General features: G+C 36.9%; 1 protein-coding gene across 1 annotated transcript; it reads left to right on the forward strand.

Annotated features, from left to right (window-relative positions):
• The first annotated feature begins 1,998 nt into the window (after positions 1-1,998).
• LOC144547395 (putative calcium-transporting ATPase 9, plasma membrane-type) lies at positions 1,999-19,523 on the forward strand. The gene is made up of 7 exons (XM_078296027.1): positions 1,999-2,290; positions 8,129-8,183; positions 8,663-10,596; positions 11,042-11,200; positions 11,756-11,927; positions 18,325-18,623; positions 18,927-19,523. The coding sequence occupies exons 1-7, from the start codon at positions 2,102-2,104 to the stop codon at positions 19,233-19,235; spliced, it is 3,117 nt and encodes a 1,038-aa protein (XP_078152153.1). The 5' UTR covers positions 1,999-2,101; the 3' UTR covers positions 19,236-19,523.
• Positions 19,524-19,916: the final 393 nt, after the last annotated feature.

A 19,916-nucleotide genomic window follows, 5' to 3' on the forward strand; every position in this document is an offset into this window, starting at 1 on the left:
GGTTTCAATGCCTCGTGCCTTTCATATCTCATATTGTATATTTTTGTTTTCAAAGTCTAAATTGTTGATCCAAACCGTTCAACATGATATCCATACTAAAATATGGTTGGAATGAAATTTTATAATTTTTGAAATTTTTTTTACTATTTTTTTAAGATGGGTAGAAAATCCATGTTTTTTTAACGGTCCAACAATATTGATTTTGTATCTGTCTATAAAAAATAATGAAGTTTTAACTATTTTTAACTGTTAAATTAACCGTTAATTTTCGGACTAAAGATCCAATATAATAAAGAAGGTCATTCGAAAGTAATTGCGAAGTCAAAGGTGGTTCTGGTTCATGTATTGTATTGGACTAGACTTCGTCTTTGCTCCAACAAGACAATAATCAACGGTCCACAAATACGGAAACAAGCAGATCTTCATTGGTTCGGTTAATAGAAGAATAATTCGTCTCAGTTCAATCGTACATTCGTACGGATAATAAACAAGTTTGGGATAATTTCATATATGCTATTCAAAAACTATGAAATTATATATCTACCATCCAAATTTTTATAATTACATATTTATCATTTAAAAATCTAACAACTCACATATTTACCCAATATAACTTTAGTATATATCAAATATATCCAAAATTTAGATTAATTATGTTTAATTTTCTTAAAATTATAATTAATCAAAAATTAACTTAGCACCCTCTCTTTATTTTCTTAGAATCGTTCTCCTTTATATCCAATATAAAAGATTAAAAATAGATATTCTAAATTGAGCCAGTAATAAAGCACAGATTTTCAAACTCAGTTACTACTTTGATAACGGGTTGTGATATTATCGTCGAATTCAGTATGAGTTATTTTGTTGAAAAAGTGAGTGGTTACCTTGTTTTTAAATGATCAAGCTGGAGTTTGAATCCTTAAATCTAGTCTGCTATCTTTTTTCTCTGAGTTTAAATGGGAGAGACGAGATGAGGAGAGTTTAAGCGAAAATTGAAAGTTACGTTAAAAAAGACGGAAGGAAAATCTGTGCGCAAAAGAGGAAGGGGCAGAAAAAGAGAAGAGATTAAATAACTTATTAATTATATTTTATATAATTTTAAACTTAATTAATCTTATTTTTAATTAATTGAGTAAATATGTGAGTTATTAGATTTTTAACGTGCACCCTCCCCTCATATCTTCATTTTCAAAGTTCAAATAGTCGATTCGAACCTTCCAACGTGTTCTTCATATTAAAATGTGCTTGGAGACCAAATTTTACATTTTTTGGAAATTTTTTACTATTTTTTCAGAATTTTTTATTAAACTAAACAATAATAAAAAATTCAGCAAAGTGATTATTTTCAAAAATTCGGAAAAAATAGTAAAAAATTTCCAAAAAATATAAAATTTGGTCTCCAAGCACATTTTAATATAAAGAACACGTTGGAAGGTTCGAATCGACTATTTGAACTTTGAAAATGAAGATATAAAGGGAGGGTGGACGTTAGGAGCACAAAAAGAGGGTGTATTTTAACCCTCCTCATGATAATTATATAATGGCAAATGCTTCTGTGCATACAAGGACCTATTTGTAAAATGAACATATTTTTATTTTCAAAGTTCAAACAGTCGATCCGAACCGTTCAACTTGTTCTCCATATTAATATGTACTTGGAGACCAAATTTTACATTTTTCTGAATTTTTTTACTATTTATTAAGATGGGTACAAAATTCAATGGTCTGAATTTGATATTTTTTGTACTCATCTTAATAAATAGTAAAAAATTTCAGAAAAATGTAAAATTTGGTATTCAAGCATATATTAATATGGAGAACAAGATGAACGGTTCGGATCGACTTTTTGAACTTTGAAAATAAAAATATGTTCATTTTACAAATAGGTCCTTGTATGCACAGAAGCATCACTCTTATATAATTATAGAAATTTAGATGATAAATACGTAATTTTACAGTTTTTGAGCGGTATATATGAAATTTTTCGTCTTGCATCACTCCACACCCACTGCTTTCTGTCCTTTCAAGTTCCAAATTAAAGGCTCCGCTCGACTCAAGGCAAGCAGAGAACGAGAGAGAGGGAGGGATTAGGAGAGGAGAAATGGAGGAGTGGGGAATGGAGAGGTATTTGAGGGAAAACTTCCATGTGCCAGCGAAGAATCAGTCAGAGGCGGCACAGCGCAAGTGGCGCGCTGCCGTTACCATCGTCAAGAACCGGCGGCGGCGGTTCCGGGATGTTCCTGATCTAGATAAGCGCGAGGAGGATGCAACCAAGCGCCGCTCCTTTCAGGTAATTACTACTTATTTGTTCTATTTATTACCCGGGAGAAGATGAAGCGTCAAAGATAGATATTCTGTACTGATTGATTCAGTATAGTATTATCCTTCATTTTTTTTTTTCTTAAAAGTAATCGATCAGTTTTGTGCTTCTATTTTATTCAATATTGCTCTTTCATGTGACGATTTGTTGACTATAGTGGTACAGTGGCGCAATCGTCGAACTTTAATCTATAGCCTCATTCTCATTAAGGTTTGGTTTTATATTTTACAAATGTCACTACCTAAAATCTACACGCGGGGGAGGCGATTTTTTTTTTTTTTAAACCCGTTTCAAAGTTCAAAGTTCAAGCCATCTGTACCAGATGGGCATCCCTACAGCAAGCAATAGGGAGGCGATTCTTTCCCTTGCTCACTTAGATGACTTCAAGTTCCTTTTCTTTCTTATTTTGCCAATCTTTCATTTTTTATCGTTTATATTATTTTTAATTTCATCTTCATAGTTCATTTTTTTAAAGTTAAAAATCCTGAGTCCTGTTTCATTAAAAGAAACAAAGCTAAGTTACAATAACCATTGTTTCATAGTTGAATTTTAGTGACTGATTTATCAATAAATTCCACCATTTTATTTTAGAATAATTATTTTAGTACTCATGCTCTGCGTTACGGTACTTATGCTACAGTACTCGCACGTAGAGAAATAGTATATTATGATCTCACTAATTATATAGTCTTAACTAATTATTATTCTAAAATCTCAACATCATCATTTCTCTATGGTTTTCACTAATTATATAGTTTTCCTTTTACAATCTCTGCACTCGTTCTTGTGTCAACCTTTTACAAATATGATGCGTTTGGGTGACACAGAAATAGCGCTAACTCAAGAATAATTGCTATTTCTGGAGAGCTATTCTCAACACAATACGTTTGGGGTGAAAAAAATGCTATTCTCAACAAAGGAATAGCTTGGGTTAACTGCTATTCCGCTATTTCTTAGAAATGTTGGGTTAGTTGCTATTCCGAACTCAGGAATAGCTGCTATTCCGAGTTATTATTTGTTTCATCCAAACGCACCTTGATCAGTATTTTGATATCAATACTTTTAGTGTCATATGTAAAAAATACTTAGATATGTATACATTTGTAGTTATAAATATTTAGAAGATAATATATTAACACTTAAAAAAATATTAATACTTTGATGCGTGACTTGTTATGATTATTCATTTTCGAGTTTTTCAATTATCCCTGCGTCAGTCTTTCTCTAACAAAAATAGTTGACCTCATACATATAAATATTTCAGTGTTGAAGTATTAATACTTTCAATACTTAGATATTAATACTGAGTTTGGCTAGTATAACATCAGTGTCATTGCAACTTATATAACACCAACTCTAAAACCTATCAAATCGATTTCAAACGGTGAATCCAAACCGTTTAAACCGATCTACTTCATTAGTTGTGCGTTTACATGCAAAATTTATAACTTTTCGAATTTATTTAGTATTAAGTCAAGCGGTCAAATGTGTGAGTTTTTAAGTTAATTTTAATACATTAATTTTTTATTATTTTTACTGCTTGATTTGATACTAAAATAACTCGAAAATATAAAAAAATTGTATGTAAATGCATCACTCATAATGTAAATTGATTTGAACGGTTTGGATTAGCCGTTCGAAATTGATTTAATAGGTTTTAGAGTTGGTGTTATATAAGCTGAAATGACACTGATGTTATATTAGCCAAACTCATTAATACTTTAGTATCATATGTAAAAAATGCTTGCAAGTGTAGGTATAAATACTTGTACGGCAAGATATAAATACTTGCGCGATAACGCGTCTGAAAGTACGTAATCATGGATCTTATTTGAAAGAAAAAAATGCGTAGGTATTAATAATATGGAAAAAAAATTTAAAATTATGGAGATTTTACAGTCCCTGTAGGAAGTTACCTTTCTGCATTTAATTTTCGGTGGTTCCCCGCATGTACAATGTTGGTACAGTGCTGAGAGTACTATTATATTCACGCCACAGTACCTGCACAATTAATAATTATTCATCTCGTAATTATAAATATTTTCGTACATATGTATTAATACTTCTATGCATAGCTATTAATACTTTAGAAAAAAAAATTGCATTGTAGAATTTTTGCAATGCTCACAAATAGTTATTTTTTTAAATTTAATTTTTCGGTGGTCCCTCCTTTAGATATAATGTGGGTATTGTTATCAACTTTCTTTATTTTATTAGCTGGATTGGAATAACTTGTATGAGTGAATGAGTTAATACTTCTGATAACGAAATAAATGTCGATGCGGATTAATGTGAAAATCAACCTGGAAATTTATGTTTATTGTAAGTTTATTTAGAGTAAATTCGTGTACATATTTGTCTTTAAATTGTTTGTCATATGTTTTTTTATATAATATTTTATTTTACTTTCGAACAAAAGTGGTACAATACCTTTTTTAACACCTGTTCCAATTAATGGAAATATAAATTTATACTCCTAATTTGTTACCAAAAAAATCATCAAACAGAATAAAGTATCAGCAGTTTTTCTCGAAAAAATAATATTTTAATTTTCCTGAAATATATATACGAGGGTTTAGACTTTATTTCTATAATAAAAATATTACATGAAGAAAATGTAAACAAAAACGTTTTTCTAATCTATACCTATAATTTATAGGTCGAATATCGAATATCGAATATCGATGCCATTCTGTCGATTAGCTTACCTCTTGATGACCATTTAATATTTTCTTATTTAACTTTTTAGAAAAAGGCGACAAAGTGATAGGATAGGTTGTTGAGTCTGAAAATCTTGGAATATGAGAACACTATAAAGCTACTTTTCAGAAAAATATTTTTTTATTATTACTTTCGAGATGACTTGATTCTTTAAACAACCTGAGAAGAAATTAAAAATATTTATCAACGTGGGGCTCACAGATGCTCATGATAATTTCCGTCGGAAGTGCAGTTTTCTGTGGATCCAGCTTTGAACGGCTGGAGAGGATCCAAGCCCTCGGTTTGTCATCAATGTTATCCTATTCGGCTATTTCTCTGCTTTTCTTCCTACATAATCAAATAATTACGAATCTATTGCATTAATTGCCTTTACCAAAGGAACGGAAATGAAATTTTAAATGATTAGGCTGGGCTTACACAAGTGGCCAGAGTGGTGCCACTAATCGGAGTACAGAGAGGAAGCTTCCTGGAAGCATCCCAACCCAAGTGATTCCCCTCAAAAATAGCAACTAGTCTCTCAAGACTCGAAGAGTCAAGACTTTAAGGAAGTCCGCATCGTCTGCAATTAACTCAAAAATTTGAGTATATTTTGAGTTAATACATCTCAAACATCTGATTTAAAATGGAGTCAATCCAATCCTCTGTCTATAATACAAGGGCTCTTTAATAATAGTGCAGATCTAACTTGAACGGATATTAAAGTGGATCGAATGGTCCAGATTCATTAACTCAAAATATTCTTTTTTGAGTTAATGCAGAGGATACGAATTCGACTTAAGGGTGATATTTGCTTGTGGACTAAAGTTAAGGAGATCTAAATTGATCATTCCAACTTAGGTCGGTCTAAATTATTTATATTTAGTTGAGGTCTAAAGTTAGATCATGACTTAAAATTATTTTTTGTTTGGTTAGAGTTGATGGAGGACTTAAGTTTTGAAAGCCTAAGTTAGTTAATTATTAATAATAAAATACTAATTATATAATATTAATATATTAATAATAACTATAATATATTATAATATTATTATAATAATTATTTAATATATTAACAATATAAGATATTAATCATATAATTATATATTAATAATAATTGTTAATAATAATATACTAATTATATAATATTAATATATTAATAATAACTATAATATACTATAATAATTATTTAATATATTAACAATATAATTATTTTCAGATCATTCTCCACCATCCAAAATAGTGATTTTGTACCTATCTTAAAAAATAGTAAAAAAATCTCATAAAAATATAAAATTTGATAACATTTTAATATGGAGATCATGTTGAGCGGTTCGGATTGACTATTCGGACTTTGAAATCTCAAAAACTAATTTGTTATAACTTAGGCTGAAATTATAACATTATGACATTAGCCGGACTCTAATTATATATTAATAATAATTATTAATAAAAAAATACTAATTATATAATGTTATTATAATAATTATTTAATATATTAACAATACAAAATATTAATTATATAATGATATACTAATAATATATTATTATAATCATTCGAGTTAGACCATAACGTGCAATAAAATTGAACCACAATGTGAAGTGGTTTAATTTAGGCCGGCCTAAAGATCAGCTCATGCCACCTTAGTCCGGCTCAATTAATACTCGATTGGTGGAATAACGAGAAATAAACCACTTATTCTACCCTTTAGGCCACAACCAAACTCGAGGCAGCTTTAATTACTACTGTTAGCTAAGATGTTGACATGTGGGACTCACATCCATCAGGTTGAAAGAGAAGGGGAAATTGAGTATAACCTTAAATCTATGACTGGCCTAACGAAATCATATAAAAATATTTTCTCAATTTACAGAGGTAAGGTGTACTGAAAACAAAACCTGAGCCGCATTTAAAATAGATATGTTATAAACAGTTGGGTGGTGGACCATTTGATATGTTTTTTTTTTCCTCACAAGAAAAAATATATATATATATATATCAGATGGTCCACCACCCAACTGTCTACCTTTTTATTTATTAACTATAATTGTCTATCTGTTAAAGTGAAAATACATAATTGTTAAAAATACATAAAATGTTTAAACTTCAGTAGTCAACAATTATATGCATTTGCACTTAACAGATATGTAGTGTAGTTAATAAATAAGGGGGTGGACAATTAAATGAACAGTAAAGGGACGGACTCATAGACGAACTCTATAAAAAATGTTTCTCAAAGAGTCTGCAGTGGAAATCTTGTGTTCCAAGTATTTGTTATTTCTTCTGTTCTTTTGTCAGTTGACTATTTACACAAAAACTACATCTGTATTAGTGTTTTTAAGTTTGCTACACCACAAGGAATCAGTTAATATAGCTTCTCCTTTTTGGTATGGACATGCATTTGTTTCAACTCAGCTCTAGGTTATCAGTACCCTGTTAAATTGCATTTTGGTGTAAGAATTTTGGGAGAAGAAAAATTCTTGGATTTGATGCTCGTCCTTCTCTAGAACAAAGTAACATTTAGTAAAACTCTAAAAGTTGAAACTAGTGGTTAATTTTTGGCAGTAAGGTCTGACTGTCCACTATGATAATAAATCTTTGTCAAGAAAGACAACAATTACTATATTTTATTAGCTTTGTTGTCATTTTTTCCAGCACGTACACTGAACACAAAACTTTATATTTTATTGACAAACAAGGTTTTTAAAATTCCAATTTGCTAAAGTGTAAATTGAGAGGATCAAAATGCAATTAGCTAATTTTGTTGGGCATCGGGACACATATTTGTGGAGGATCAAAAGTCCTGGGCCATGTTTATGTCACACTAATTTTTGGGAGTGGATATAAACCACTTGATCAATCTTATATACCAGTTACCTTTCAAAGTGAACAACCCAAAAGAACAATCTTTTTCATGTTTACAAATAGGGTTAACCTTTTCCACCAAGCAGTTCCTTGGAAAGTTGAGCTGGCTAAGGGTCAATTTTTTTGTCAACTCTAATACTAATGTCATTTTTATTAGTTAATAAGGGTCATTTTCATCTACAATATATTTCTCTTTTGACTGCTAAAATTCAGATGTCTGTTCCCTTTCCCTTCTTTTTATGTGATAGGAAAAATTTAGGGTGGCTTTATATGTGCACGATGCGGCATTCCGGTTCTTGGATGGTAAGTTTTCCAATAGTTAGCTGAACATTTTAACTTTCTCATAACAAAATAAATGCTGTCCCCCTGAGTTTCCATTTTATCATGTTATTGTTACAAAAAAAAATTTGCCTTTTGGTACTTGTTCCATTTTCTAAAAAAAATAGTATACAAAAACCAATGCTCATGTTTTTCTATGTTAATGTTCATTACAGTAATTGATGTTGTTCATCACTTCAAAACAGATGGCCTTTTGGTATTTCTGTATAGAGAAGTAGGGACACCCTGCCCTATATTTGTAATTGCATTACACAAGGAGCAAAGACCTGTTGTCCACTTGCCAATATATATTCTGTGCTAGCTGTTGTGGTAAGTAATGAGCACGATTTGAGAACCTAAACATGACCAAGACATTCACAATTGTTGCCTGTTATTGTTACAATCAAGTTTGTAGTCAAGCATGACTCACCTTTTTCTCAAATTCTTATTTCCTTCCTACACAGCTGCAAAAAAAGAGGAGTACAAACTAACAGAAGAGGTCATCTCAGCTGGTTACTCCATCAGCCCTGATGAGCTGGCATCAATTGCAAGTGTGCATGACATGAAGGCGCTAAAAGTGCATGGTGGAATTGAGCGCATCTCACGAAAAATTCGTGCGCCTCTTGACAATGGTGTGTCCACTGAAGATCTGCAAACAAGGCAGAAAATTTATGGGGTCAATAAGTACACTGAGAAACCTTCTAGAAGCTTCTGGATGTTTGTCTGGGATGCTCTCCATGACCTAACACTGATCATCCTCATGGTTTGTGCTTTGATTTCTGTAGTGGTCGGTTTAGCAACTGAAGGTTTCCCAAAGGGTATGTACGATGGACTCGGTATAATGCTTAGTATACTATTGGTGGTTTTAGTAACTGCTGTTAGTGACTATAGACAATCGTTGCAATTCAAGGAGTTGGACAAGGAGAAGAAAAAAATATTTGTCCATGTTACTAGAAATGGTTCAAGACAAAAAGTGTTAATATATGACTTGGTGGTAGGCGATATCGTGCATTTATCAATTGGAGACCAGGTACCAGCTGATGGTCTGTTTATCTCTGGTTATTCTCTGCTGATTGATGAATCGAGTATGACTGGTGAGAGTGACCCGGTTTATATCACTCGTGAAAAGCCGTTTCTTTTGGCCGGTACAAAAGTCCAAGACGGATCGGCCAAGATGCTCATAACAGCTGTCGGCATGCGTACTGAGTGGGGGAGGTTAATGAGTACACTTAGCCAGGGTGGAGAGGATGAAACCCCTTTACAAGTTAAGTTAAATGGGGTTGCTACTATCATAGGGAAAATTGGGTTGGCATTTGCCTGCTTGACATTTTTGGTCCTCATAGGTAGGTTTTTGATTGTGAAAGGGGTAACTGTTGGCTTGTTAAAATGGTACCCTGAAGATGCATTGATTGTATTAGATTATTTCGCTATTGCAGTAACAATAATTGTTGTGGCAGTACCTGAGGGTTTGCCTCTTGCGGTAACTTTAAGTCTAGCATATGCAATGAAGAAGTTGATGGACGACAAAGCCCTTGTGAGGCACTTAGCAGCTTGTGAAACAATGGGCTCTGCAAGCTGTATCTGCACTGATAAAACAGGAACTCTAACCACAAACCACATGGTGGTAGATAAAGTCTGGTTATGTGATGTATCAGTTAATGCCAAAGATACAATTGAAGACCTTAATGTTCTAATATCTGAAAATGTCGTGAGTACACTTCTTCAAGGTATATTTGAAAATAGTAGCTCTGAGGTAGTAAAAGGAAAAGACGGTAAAAATACCATTCTAGGCACGCCTACTGAGACTGCTTTATTGGAGTTTGGATTAAAGTTGGAAGGAGAAAAACATCCACAACACAGGGCTTGTGAAAAGGTAAAAGTCGAGCCATTCAATTCGGTTAAAAAAAGAATGTCTGTAATTGTGAACTTGCCTAGAGGCGGTTACCGGGCTTTTTGTAAAGGTGCTTCAGAGATTATCTTAGGGATGTGCGACAAGATGATTGACAGTGAAGGAGAAGTCCAGCCCCTAGAGGAATCTAAGATGAAGGAAACTTTAAACATAATAAACAGCTTTGCGTCGGATGCTCTGAGAACTCTTTGTTTGGCATTTGTTGACATGGAAGGATACAATGAGAGTGAAGAGATCCCTACTGAAGGATACACTCTGTTAGCAATTTTCGGGATCAAAGACCCGGTAAGGCCCGGAGTTAAAGAGGCAGTCAAAACATGCATAGATGCTGGTATTAAGGTTAGAATGGTAACTGGAGACAACATCAATACTGCTAAGGCTATAGCAAAAGAATGTGGGATTTTAACAGCTGATGGTGTGGCTATAGAGGGGCGAGATTTTCGGAGCAAAAGTCCTGAAGAAATGAAGGAACTGATCCCCAAAATTGAGGTACACTTTAAGTAAGGGTGTAACTTGTCAGTGGTGTATTTGTTATTTTTTGAGAAAGTTTATCTTCATCAAGGAAGACATATTTGTAAATACCAAAGATTTCACCAGTCTAATTAATTGGGACCAAACTTTGTTAATGAATGGAAGTCCAACTGTTGAATATAAAGGCTGAGTGGAGAAATTAATACAAACTTTTTTTTAACATCATTTTTTTTAAAGCTTGATTTGTGCTTGATAATGAAAGGGCTTCATATATGTTGGGCAGAACTACATTCAATTAAAAAAATTCAGTATAGCAAAACTAATGGTTTACTGTAACCTGCAAACATTTAAGAGGTAAGAGGATTACTATAAACACTATAAAATTATTGTCCTAGTTAGCATCCGTTAAATATATAAATCAAACTTTTAAACTCTGACTTTCTTTTGTGAACCTTCTATTTAGGTGATGGCGCGGTCTTTGCCACTGGATAAACACACTCTTGTAACAAACTTGAGGAGCATGTTTCAAGAAGTTGTTGCAGTGACTGGAGATGGTACTAACGATGCACCGGCATTGCATGAGTCTGATATTGGGCTTGCCATGGGCATTGCTGGTACTGAGGTAAATACATCACACCACTTTTACATGGTACATTTATATGCATGTGGCACTGATACTTACCAACTGTGGTAATTTTATTTGGAGGTACTGAGGTAATACTTCACACTGTTTATATATGGTACATTTATATGCATGTGGCACTGATATACCAACAGAGGTAACACTGATATATCAGCGCCACATGCATATAAATGTACCATATATAAATGTACCACACTGATATATCAGTCCATCCAATAAGCCCAAGAATACAGATCAGCCAAGTAAAGGTGGGAGCAATTCCAACAATAACCTGGTGTTCATGAAAAAAAACTTGAGCAGGTTGAAAAACAAACACGACACTATTTACATACGATAAACTGAAATGAAAAAATACACACATGGTTCTATAAATAACTTCAATGAAAAAGAAAGAACAATCAATGAGTTTTACATGCATGTTTCAAGGTCTTTTTTCATTCTGATGATGATTTCATAGAACGCCAGTTCAGCACAACAGACAATAGTGACCTCAATATGGTGCTGAGGTACGCTCATTTTGTTATTTATGCACAGGTTGCAAAGGAGAGTGCTGATGTCATAGTGCTGGATGATAACTTTGCGACAATAATAAATGTAGCTAGGTGGGGTCGTGCAGTAAATATCAACATCCAGAAGTTTGTACAGTTCCAGTTGACTGTAAATGTGGTAGCGTTGGTTATCAATTTTGTCTCAGCATGCATAACAGGTATGATTTTGCATATTTACAAATTGACGCAATTCCTCCACTTTTGGACTACTTTCTAATGGGGAATACAAACAAGATCAGATAAAAAGTGTAGTACTACAGATATTCCCGTTGCATATTTTTCAAGTCATGAAATATATTTACAGTAAGACAGTTGATATCTATCACTACTCTGCCAAATTTAGAGATCAACCTAGGTGAGAAAATGACTACATCAACCTTAGTTAATAGATGATGAAGAAATGATTTTGCAAAAAAATCTCTTGTTTTGGAGCTGGGCTATGGTGAGTTGCGAAGTAAGAGTCCTTTCTTACTTCACATCCATATTTCCTGTTGAGATTTAATGTATATTTATTGCATTAATAGAAGTTATAGGGTCCTTTTGGTAAGAAAGCCTTTATAAGAAAGAATAGGGTTACGGATGTAATTTGTGATGCTTATAAAGGCCCAAGAGAACCAAATAATCCATACAATTCATTTTTGAACCATTACTTTTTGGTATCAGAGCCTTAAAAATTAGAGTTAGTATCTTTTTCTATTTTTTCTTCCTTTATCCCGATTTTACTGTAGCACCAGATCTGATCTGGTACTGTAGCAGCAAGCTCTGCCCCATCTCGTCTCCTTCTCGGGTTGCCTAGCCCTGCCTGAGCTCCGCCGCTCCAGATCAGGCCTGAGTCGCTAGCTTCGCCTTATCTGGGCTGATCAGATTTGGTCTGAGCCACCTAGCTTTGCCTCATCTGGTCCGATTAGCTCTGGCCTGAGCCGCCTAGCTCCGCTGGTCTGAGCTCCGCCCCAGCTTCGCCTATAGTCGGTTCTCTTTTAACAGATCTGTTTTTTTTCTTGCACAACTTCGTCTAGGTTCGGCCAGCACTTCTCCTTCTCTCTCTCGACTTGACCTATATAGGCCGAGCCACCTCTTCTAGGGCTGGCCAGCCACTTAGGGTAAGGTTCTTGGTGTTGGTTTGGCCGGGGGGGGGGGGGGGGGGGCTACACCCCACGATACCCGAGAAGCAGGTTTAGATTAGGTTTGAGCTCAAATCTTGATGCGTTAGATCAAGATCGGGTCACGAAGAAGAAAAAGAAAGGGAGAGATGATCTAGATCCGTCTTGAGGGTGTAAGATCGTGTCTTTACGAGAGAAAGAGGAAGAGGTTTGAGGATCTCAGGGGATGGAGATGGTACGGGAGGTACGGGATTAAAGTGTCTGGGGAAGATCGATCCTGAGGTTCTGAAGGTCTTGGTCGGGCTTATACAGGGAGCTAGTGCCTCGACCAAGCTTGCTATCTCAGCACCTGCTAAGGTGCAGGTCAAGCTAGATCTTCAGAATGTGGAGCTGAAACTTGATGGATCAGCCACGTATTTGAGCTGGTCGTGTCGGGTTGAGAAAGGGGAGCCAGCGAAGGACTCGGTTGAGCAAAATGAGTGGAAGACTACTCATAGCCTGCTGCATACCTGGCTTCTGAACTCGATGGTCGCATCTATCGCTGTCACGGTGGATGGCATAGAGGTCGTGAGTGATGTCTGGGGGAAGCTGCAGAGGATCTATGCAGGAGCCGACAACTTGAGGGTGTTCCAGATTGAGCGTGAGATAGAGGTAGTGGCACAGAGAGAGATCGATCCAGGAGTATGCCGCAGATCTGGAGCGACTGTGGGCCGACTATGATCATTTGTCACCACCCGTGTGCTGCAAGGACACCGAGTGCAAGAAAGGAGATGATAGAGTCTAGAGGAGGACTATGCACTTTATGAGGGGGTTGAACTCGGCATTTGAGCCAAGGTGTGTGGCGCTACTAGCTTAACCGAATATTCCCTCACTGGATGAGGCGATCTCGGCTATGATACAGGAGGAGAGCCGGATTGGATTGCAGGCTGGGCAGGAGGACTTCCACAGGTGAAGTCAGCTCTAGCAGTCTCCAACTCAGGTAACACATGGTACAGAGGCGAGACTCGATAGTGCTACAACTGTGGTGAGGTAGGTCACCTGAAGCAAGCTTGCCCTAAGCCACCCAAGGAGAGAGACACAGGTGGGAGGGGCCAGTTTGGGAGTCGTGGTCGTGGCCGTGGAGGTTGGAGAGGTGGAAGAGGAGGTAACCGGGCACATCTGATGGTTGCAGAGGAGGAAGAAGAAGCTGGTGGAGATCTCACCGAGGATCAGGCACTCTTGGATGGGTTCTCTCAGATGCTGAGGAAGCAGAAGGCAGTGAGTGTGGGAGATAGTGCATCCACCTCATCTTTATCAAATGGTAACTTTGCTCTGTTTACTCAGTCAGCCACAAGTACTTATGATTCACTCGCTCTTACTGAGAAGGCAGTGAGTGGATAGTTGATTCTAGTGCATCTAGGCATGTGACGGGTGCTGCTGGGGAGTTTTCTTTCTATATTCGTCTAGCAGCTCCAGAAAGCATCCAGACAGCTGATGGTACAGCCTGACCTGTGGTAAAGCATCCAGACAGCTGATGGTACAGCCTGGCCTGTGGTTGGTAAGGGTGCAGCAAAATGTACCAACTCTCTGACTTTGTCAAATATTTTGCATCCTTCTCCTTTTCCCGTAAATCTCTTATATATAAGTGCAATTATCCTCAAACTAAATTGTATTGTTCCTTTTGATATTTCTAAGGCGATCTTTCAGGAGAAGAGGATGGGCAGGAGACTCGGGACTAGTACATGGCATAGTGGACTGTAGTACATGGATCGAGATGGGATGGACTCAGCCCTTTCGTCTATTGTAGAGAGCCCTGGAGGAGTTGGGAGTAGTGTGGAAGATTTGTTGCTTCTCCACCACAGGCATTTGGGCCATCCTTTTTTTAATCTTTTGAGTCGTTTGTATCCCCTTTTATTTGAAAAAGCTAATAAAGATAAACTTGTTTGTGATGTTTGTGAGTTGGGCAAGCACACTAGGAGTTTTTATGTTAGTTCTGGGTTTAGGAGTTCTAGTACTTTTGATTTGATACATTCTGATGTATGGGGATCTCGTATGACTTGACTTTATTTGATGAAACACAAGAGTGAGGTTCTTTTGTGCTTTAGGGATTTTCACAAAGGGATTCAGACTCAATATGAGGCAGTTGTAAATGTATTGAGGTCTGATAATGTGACATAGTACACCAACATGGCCTTTGAGGAGTATCTGTCATCCTAGGGAATAAAGCATTGGACGACTTGTCCATACACACCTAAGCAGAATGAGGTAGCAGAACGAAAGAATAGACATCTCCTGGAAGTAGCTAGAAGTATGATGTTTGCCATGAATGTACCGAAGTACTTGTGGGGGTAAGCAGTCAATATCGCTGCCCAACTGATCAATAGGATGACCTCACGAGTATTGGAGTGGAAGTCTCCGTTTGAGGTGTGGCAAGGTAAGAAACCTTTGGATGTATTTGTTTTGTGGAGGACAGAAGACTCAATGTGGAAAAACTGGACCCAAGGGCGATCAAATGTGTCTTTGTGGGATACTCGGTCACCTAAAATGGGTATATGTGTTGGAGCCCCATTGAGAAGAGGTTGTTTGTGAATTTGGATGTCACGTTTTGAAAGCTTGAGCCATACTACACTTCTGAGGTTACCTCACCTTTTGAGGACTCGCTCAATACTGGAGGTATGAGGCGAGAGAGGGAGAGTAGTAGTAGTGGTGAGATGCAGCAGATGGTGAGTGTAGGGGCTATCCCTTATCCAGTTGTGGTGGAGTCGGCTGTTGTACCTATTATAGAGCCGACCGTTGTGCCGAATCAAGGGGAGACTGATCCCGAGGGTGGTGGACCTTAGGCTCAGGAGGAGCTGAGAGTGTACACGAGTTGACGAAAGGAGTGTGAGAAAACAGTACCTACAGTGCCGCTTGTGCCAAGTCCCTTGTTCCTGCCTACCTCGACTCTTGAGACACTTTCCCCATCCACCGCAGACTCAGAATACACAAGTGATATGATTCCTCTCTCTACTCCTCCCACCCCCTATCGGTAAGGAGGACTCCTCGCGAGAATGCAGGCATTTCTCTTGACCGATATGGTTTCCCATAAAACATTGCCAAATTTGTCTCTTACTCACACATATCACTTGTACATGGAGCATTTATTGCATCTTTGGACATTGTCTCTATTCTTAAGTGTTGGCAGGGTGCTAAAGAGGATCCAAAGTGGGAAGCAGCCATGCTAGAGTAACTTGAGATCCTCGCCAAGAACAAAACCTGGGAGTTCATGTCACTACCACCTAGCAAGAAGGCCGTTGGATTCAAATGGGTCTTCACAGTGAAGCAAAGCCTAGAAGGGAAGGTCGAGTAGTACAAGGCCTGATTGGTGGTAAAGGGGTACAGTCAGACCTATGGTATAAACTATGATGAGACCTTTGCACTCGTGGCGAAAATGACTACAGTACGAACACTGGTTTCCTTAGCCACAAATGGGGGGTGGAAGTTACACCAACTCGACGTGAATAATGCTTTTTTTCATGGTGACTTGTTGGAGGAGGTGTACATGGAGATACCACCAGGTTTTAGCACGAAAAACATAGTGGGTAAGGTGTGCAGACTCAAGAAGTCTCTTTATGGGCTGAAACAATCCCCTCGAGCTTGGTTTGACAGGTTTAGGAAAGCTATGGTAGGCATGGGGTATCGGCAGACCAATGCAGACCATACAGTGTTTTTTAGGCAATGCGGAGCTCACACCACTATGCTTGTCGTATATGTGGATGACATGATTATCGTTGGGGATGATGAGAGTGAGATCGCTCAGCTGAAAGTGAAATTGGGCAAGGAGTTTGAGATAAAGTACTTGGGGCGACCTAGATACTCTCTCGGCTTGAGGTGGCCCGTGCCCCCGAAGGGATTGTTCTATCTCAAAGGAAGTATGTGCTAGATCTGCTCACTGAGATAGGCATGTTGGGGTGCAGACCTGCAGTTTCTCCAATTGATGTGAAGGCCAAGATGAGTGTAGAGGCAGGAGAACATGTTGATCGTGAGAGGTACCAGAAACTGATAGGCAGATTGATCTATTTGACACATATTCGTTCCGATATCTCATTTGCAGTGAGCGTGGTGAGCCGCTACATGCATGACCCTAGGAAGGACCATATGGACGCAGTCACATTCTGAGGTGCCTGAAGAGTGCACCGGGGAAAGGCTTGGTTTTCAGGCAGAATGGTCACATGAACATTGAGGGCTATTGTGACTCTGACTGGGCCAGTTGCCAAGATGACAGGAGGTCCACATCTGGCTGCTGCATGTTCGTAGGGGGCAACTAGGTCTCCTGGAAGAGCAAGAAGCAGCCAGTTGTTTCAAGATCGACAGCAGAAGCCGAGTACAGGGCTATGGCATTGGGAGTTGCTGAGATGGTGTGGCTGAAGAGGTTGTTAGAAGAGCTCAAGGTGAATCATGGAGCTCAAATGAAATTGTGGTGCAATAGCAAGTCAGCAATCAACATTGCCAACAATCCTGTGCAGCATGACAGAACCAAGCATGTGGAGATCAATGGGTTCTTCATAAAGGAAAAACTAGAAAGTGGACTATTGGAGCTGAGTCATGTAGCTACTGGAGATCAAGTAGCTGACTGTCTCACCAAAGGACTTAGCTCAATAGATCTAGATAGGTTTTGTGACAAGATGAGTTTTATGGATATCTTTCGCCCATCTTGAGGGGGAGTGTTGAGATTTAATGTATGTTTATCGCATTAATAGAAGTTATAGGGTCCTTTTGGTAAAAAAACCTTTATAAAAAGAATAGGGTTACGGATGCAATTTGTGATACTTATAAAGACCCAAGAGAACCAAGTAATTAATACAATTCATTTTTGAACCATTTTTTTTTTTCCATTTTAGAGTCCAAACAGCCAATCCAAACCAGTCAATATAATCTCCATTTGAAAATGTCCTCTGACGCCAAATATTTCTATTTTTTAGATTTTTTTTTACTATTTTTTAGATGGGTAGAAAATCGTTGTTTTTAGAAGATTCTGGACCATCCACAGAGCGATTTTTTATTTATCTAAAAAAATAGTAATTTTTTTTATTAAAGCATCTCAGAGGACATTTTTTTGTATGAAGATCATATTGAGTTGTTCGAATCAACTGTTTGAACTCTAAATTGGAAATATGAATGTGAAGTAAGAAAGGGCTCTTCCTTCAACTCACTATAGCGGCTTAGCCCATCTCCTTATTTTGACTCAGATTATATAAATTTTTATGGCATAAACGTCATTTACCTTAAAAAATTTACCTAAATCAATATTGGAGACTTACAATTTTTTTCCCAAAAATAATTGCACATCTATAAAATTGCTAAACTCTTAATAAATTGTTTCCTCTTTGGGATATGTATGACAATTTGCTCATAAAGATTATATATTTCTTTAGTTCCTTCTTTCCTTGAAACATTATTAAACTTATATAATATAATGTCAATTTCAAATTCACAGGGACTGCACCGCTTACTGCCGTGCAATTGCTTTGGGTCAACATGATAATGGACACACTAGGTGCATTAGCCCTCGCAACTGAACCACCTAATGATGAAATGATGAAGAGACCACCAGTACGACGTCGCGACAGCTTCATAACTCGCACCATGTGGCGCAATATTATTGGGCAGGGCTTGTACCAGCTAATTGTTCTTGGAACACTCATGTTTGCGGGAAGGGGGATTTTGAATATAAGTGGGCTTGATTCTGATTTGGTTGTGAATACCCTCATTTTCAATTCATTCGTGTTCTGTCAGGTGAGAATATTTGCAAGCTGAAAAACTACGTGAGGTTGCTAGAAAAAGAGAGAATTTAACCAAAACAACTGGATCACCATGGTCAACCGGATTCATGTAGCGGATGTTATTGGTTGGTAGTATATCATGTGAATTAGTTGCCATCTTTTATTCTGACATGGCACTGACCCAAGGCCACCTGATTCAACTAAAGGACCTAATAGTTGGAAGTAGAAAGTTTCTCTTTAAATCATAACTATTTGCATTCTAACAATCTGTAATTTAAAAAAGATACTTAATTTGTTTAATGTGTTTATTTTTTAGGTGTTCAACGAAATAAACAGCCGAGAAATGGAAAAGATCAACGTATTCCGTGGTATCTTTGGAAACTGGGTATTCTCTGCAATTATATTGATCACCGTCATATTTCAAGTCATCATAGTTGAATTTCTTGGCGCATTTGCAAGCACTGTGCCACTGAGCTGGCAGTTCTGGGTTCTTAGTGTGGGGCTTGGATCAATCAGCCTTATTATTGGTGCGATATTGAAGTGCATACCAGTAGAATCTGGGAGGAAGAACATAGAAAAGCCCAATGGTTATGAGCCAATCCCAAGTGGTCCTGATGGTGTATAGAGGTAAAGTTGTTTTTATTAATAAGAAACTTTAAATTTGGTTGTCCTATCTGTTAGGTTAGTAATTTAGGCTAAAAAGTTTTGCGTTCTAACTGAAACTGAATTTCAAACGTGTCATTACGGATGATAATAATTTGAAAAATTGTGTTTGCCACAGAGATGATCTGAGGGTGTTCTCTGATCTCGTGCTCGAAACTAAAACTGAATTTCAGCTAATATCCCTTTTTAACTGTAACATGCATGATTTGAGATGCATGCTTTATTCAGTTGTAATTTGAGATATATAAAAGCTTGTACTTTGTGCTTCTTTTCTTACTCTTGTTTGTGTTCAACATGTAATGACTGCCACCTGTTCAAAGTTCCTACTTCAGAAATCTCATCAAGGACAGCACAATAAAAATGGAACTCAATAATGCAACAAGATGGTATAATGGATATATAAAATGTATGATAAATTACAACTGTTCAGTATTTTAGAAGAAAGACACCTATAACTAAATTTTAAAATGCAAGAATCCGAGACTAGCTCAGTTAGTAAGATATTATTTTAGTTAGCTAAACACAAGTTCGAAACTGATCAAGTAGTTTCGATCAAATATTAAAAATATAGGTTTGATTCAGTGCCTCTTGATTGTGCATTCCTTTGGGCAGCGTTGATTTTAAAAAGAAGAAAATGTTTCGT

Source organism: Carex rostrata, chromosome 31, assembly GCF_964058835.1.
Source record: "Carex rostrata chromosome 31, lpCarRost1.2, whole genome shotgun sequence".
Classification (NCBI taxonomy): Eukaryota; Viridiplantae; Streptophyta; class Magnoliopsida; order Poales; family Cyperaceae; genus Carex; species Carex rostrata.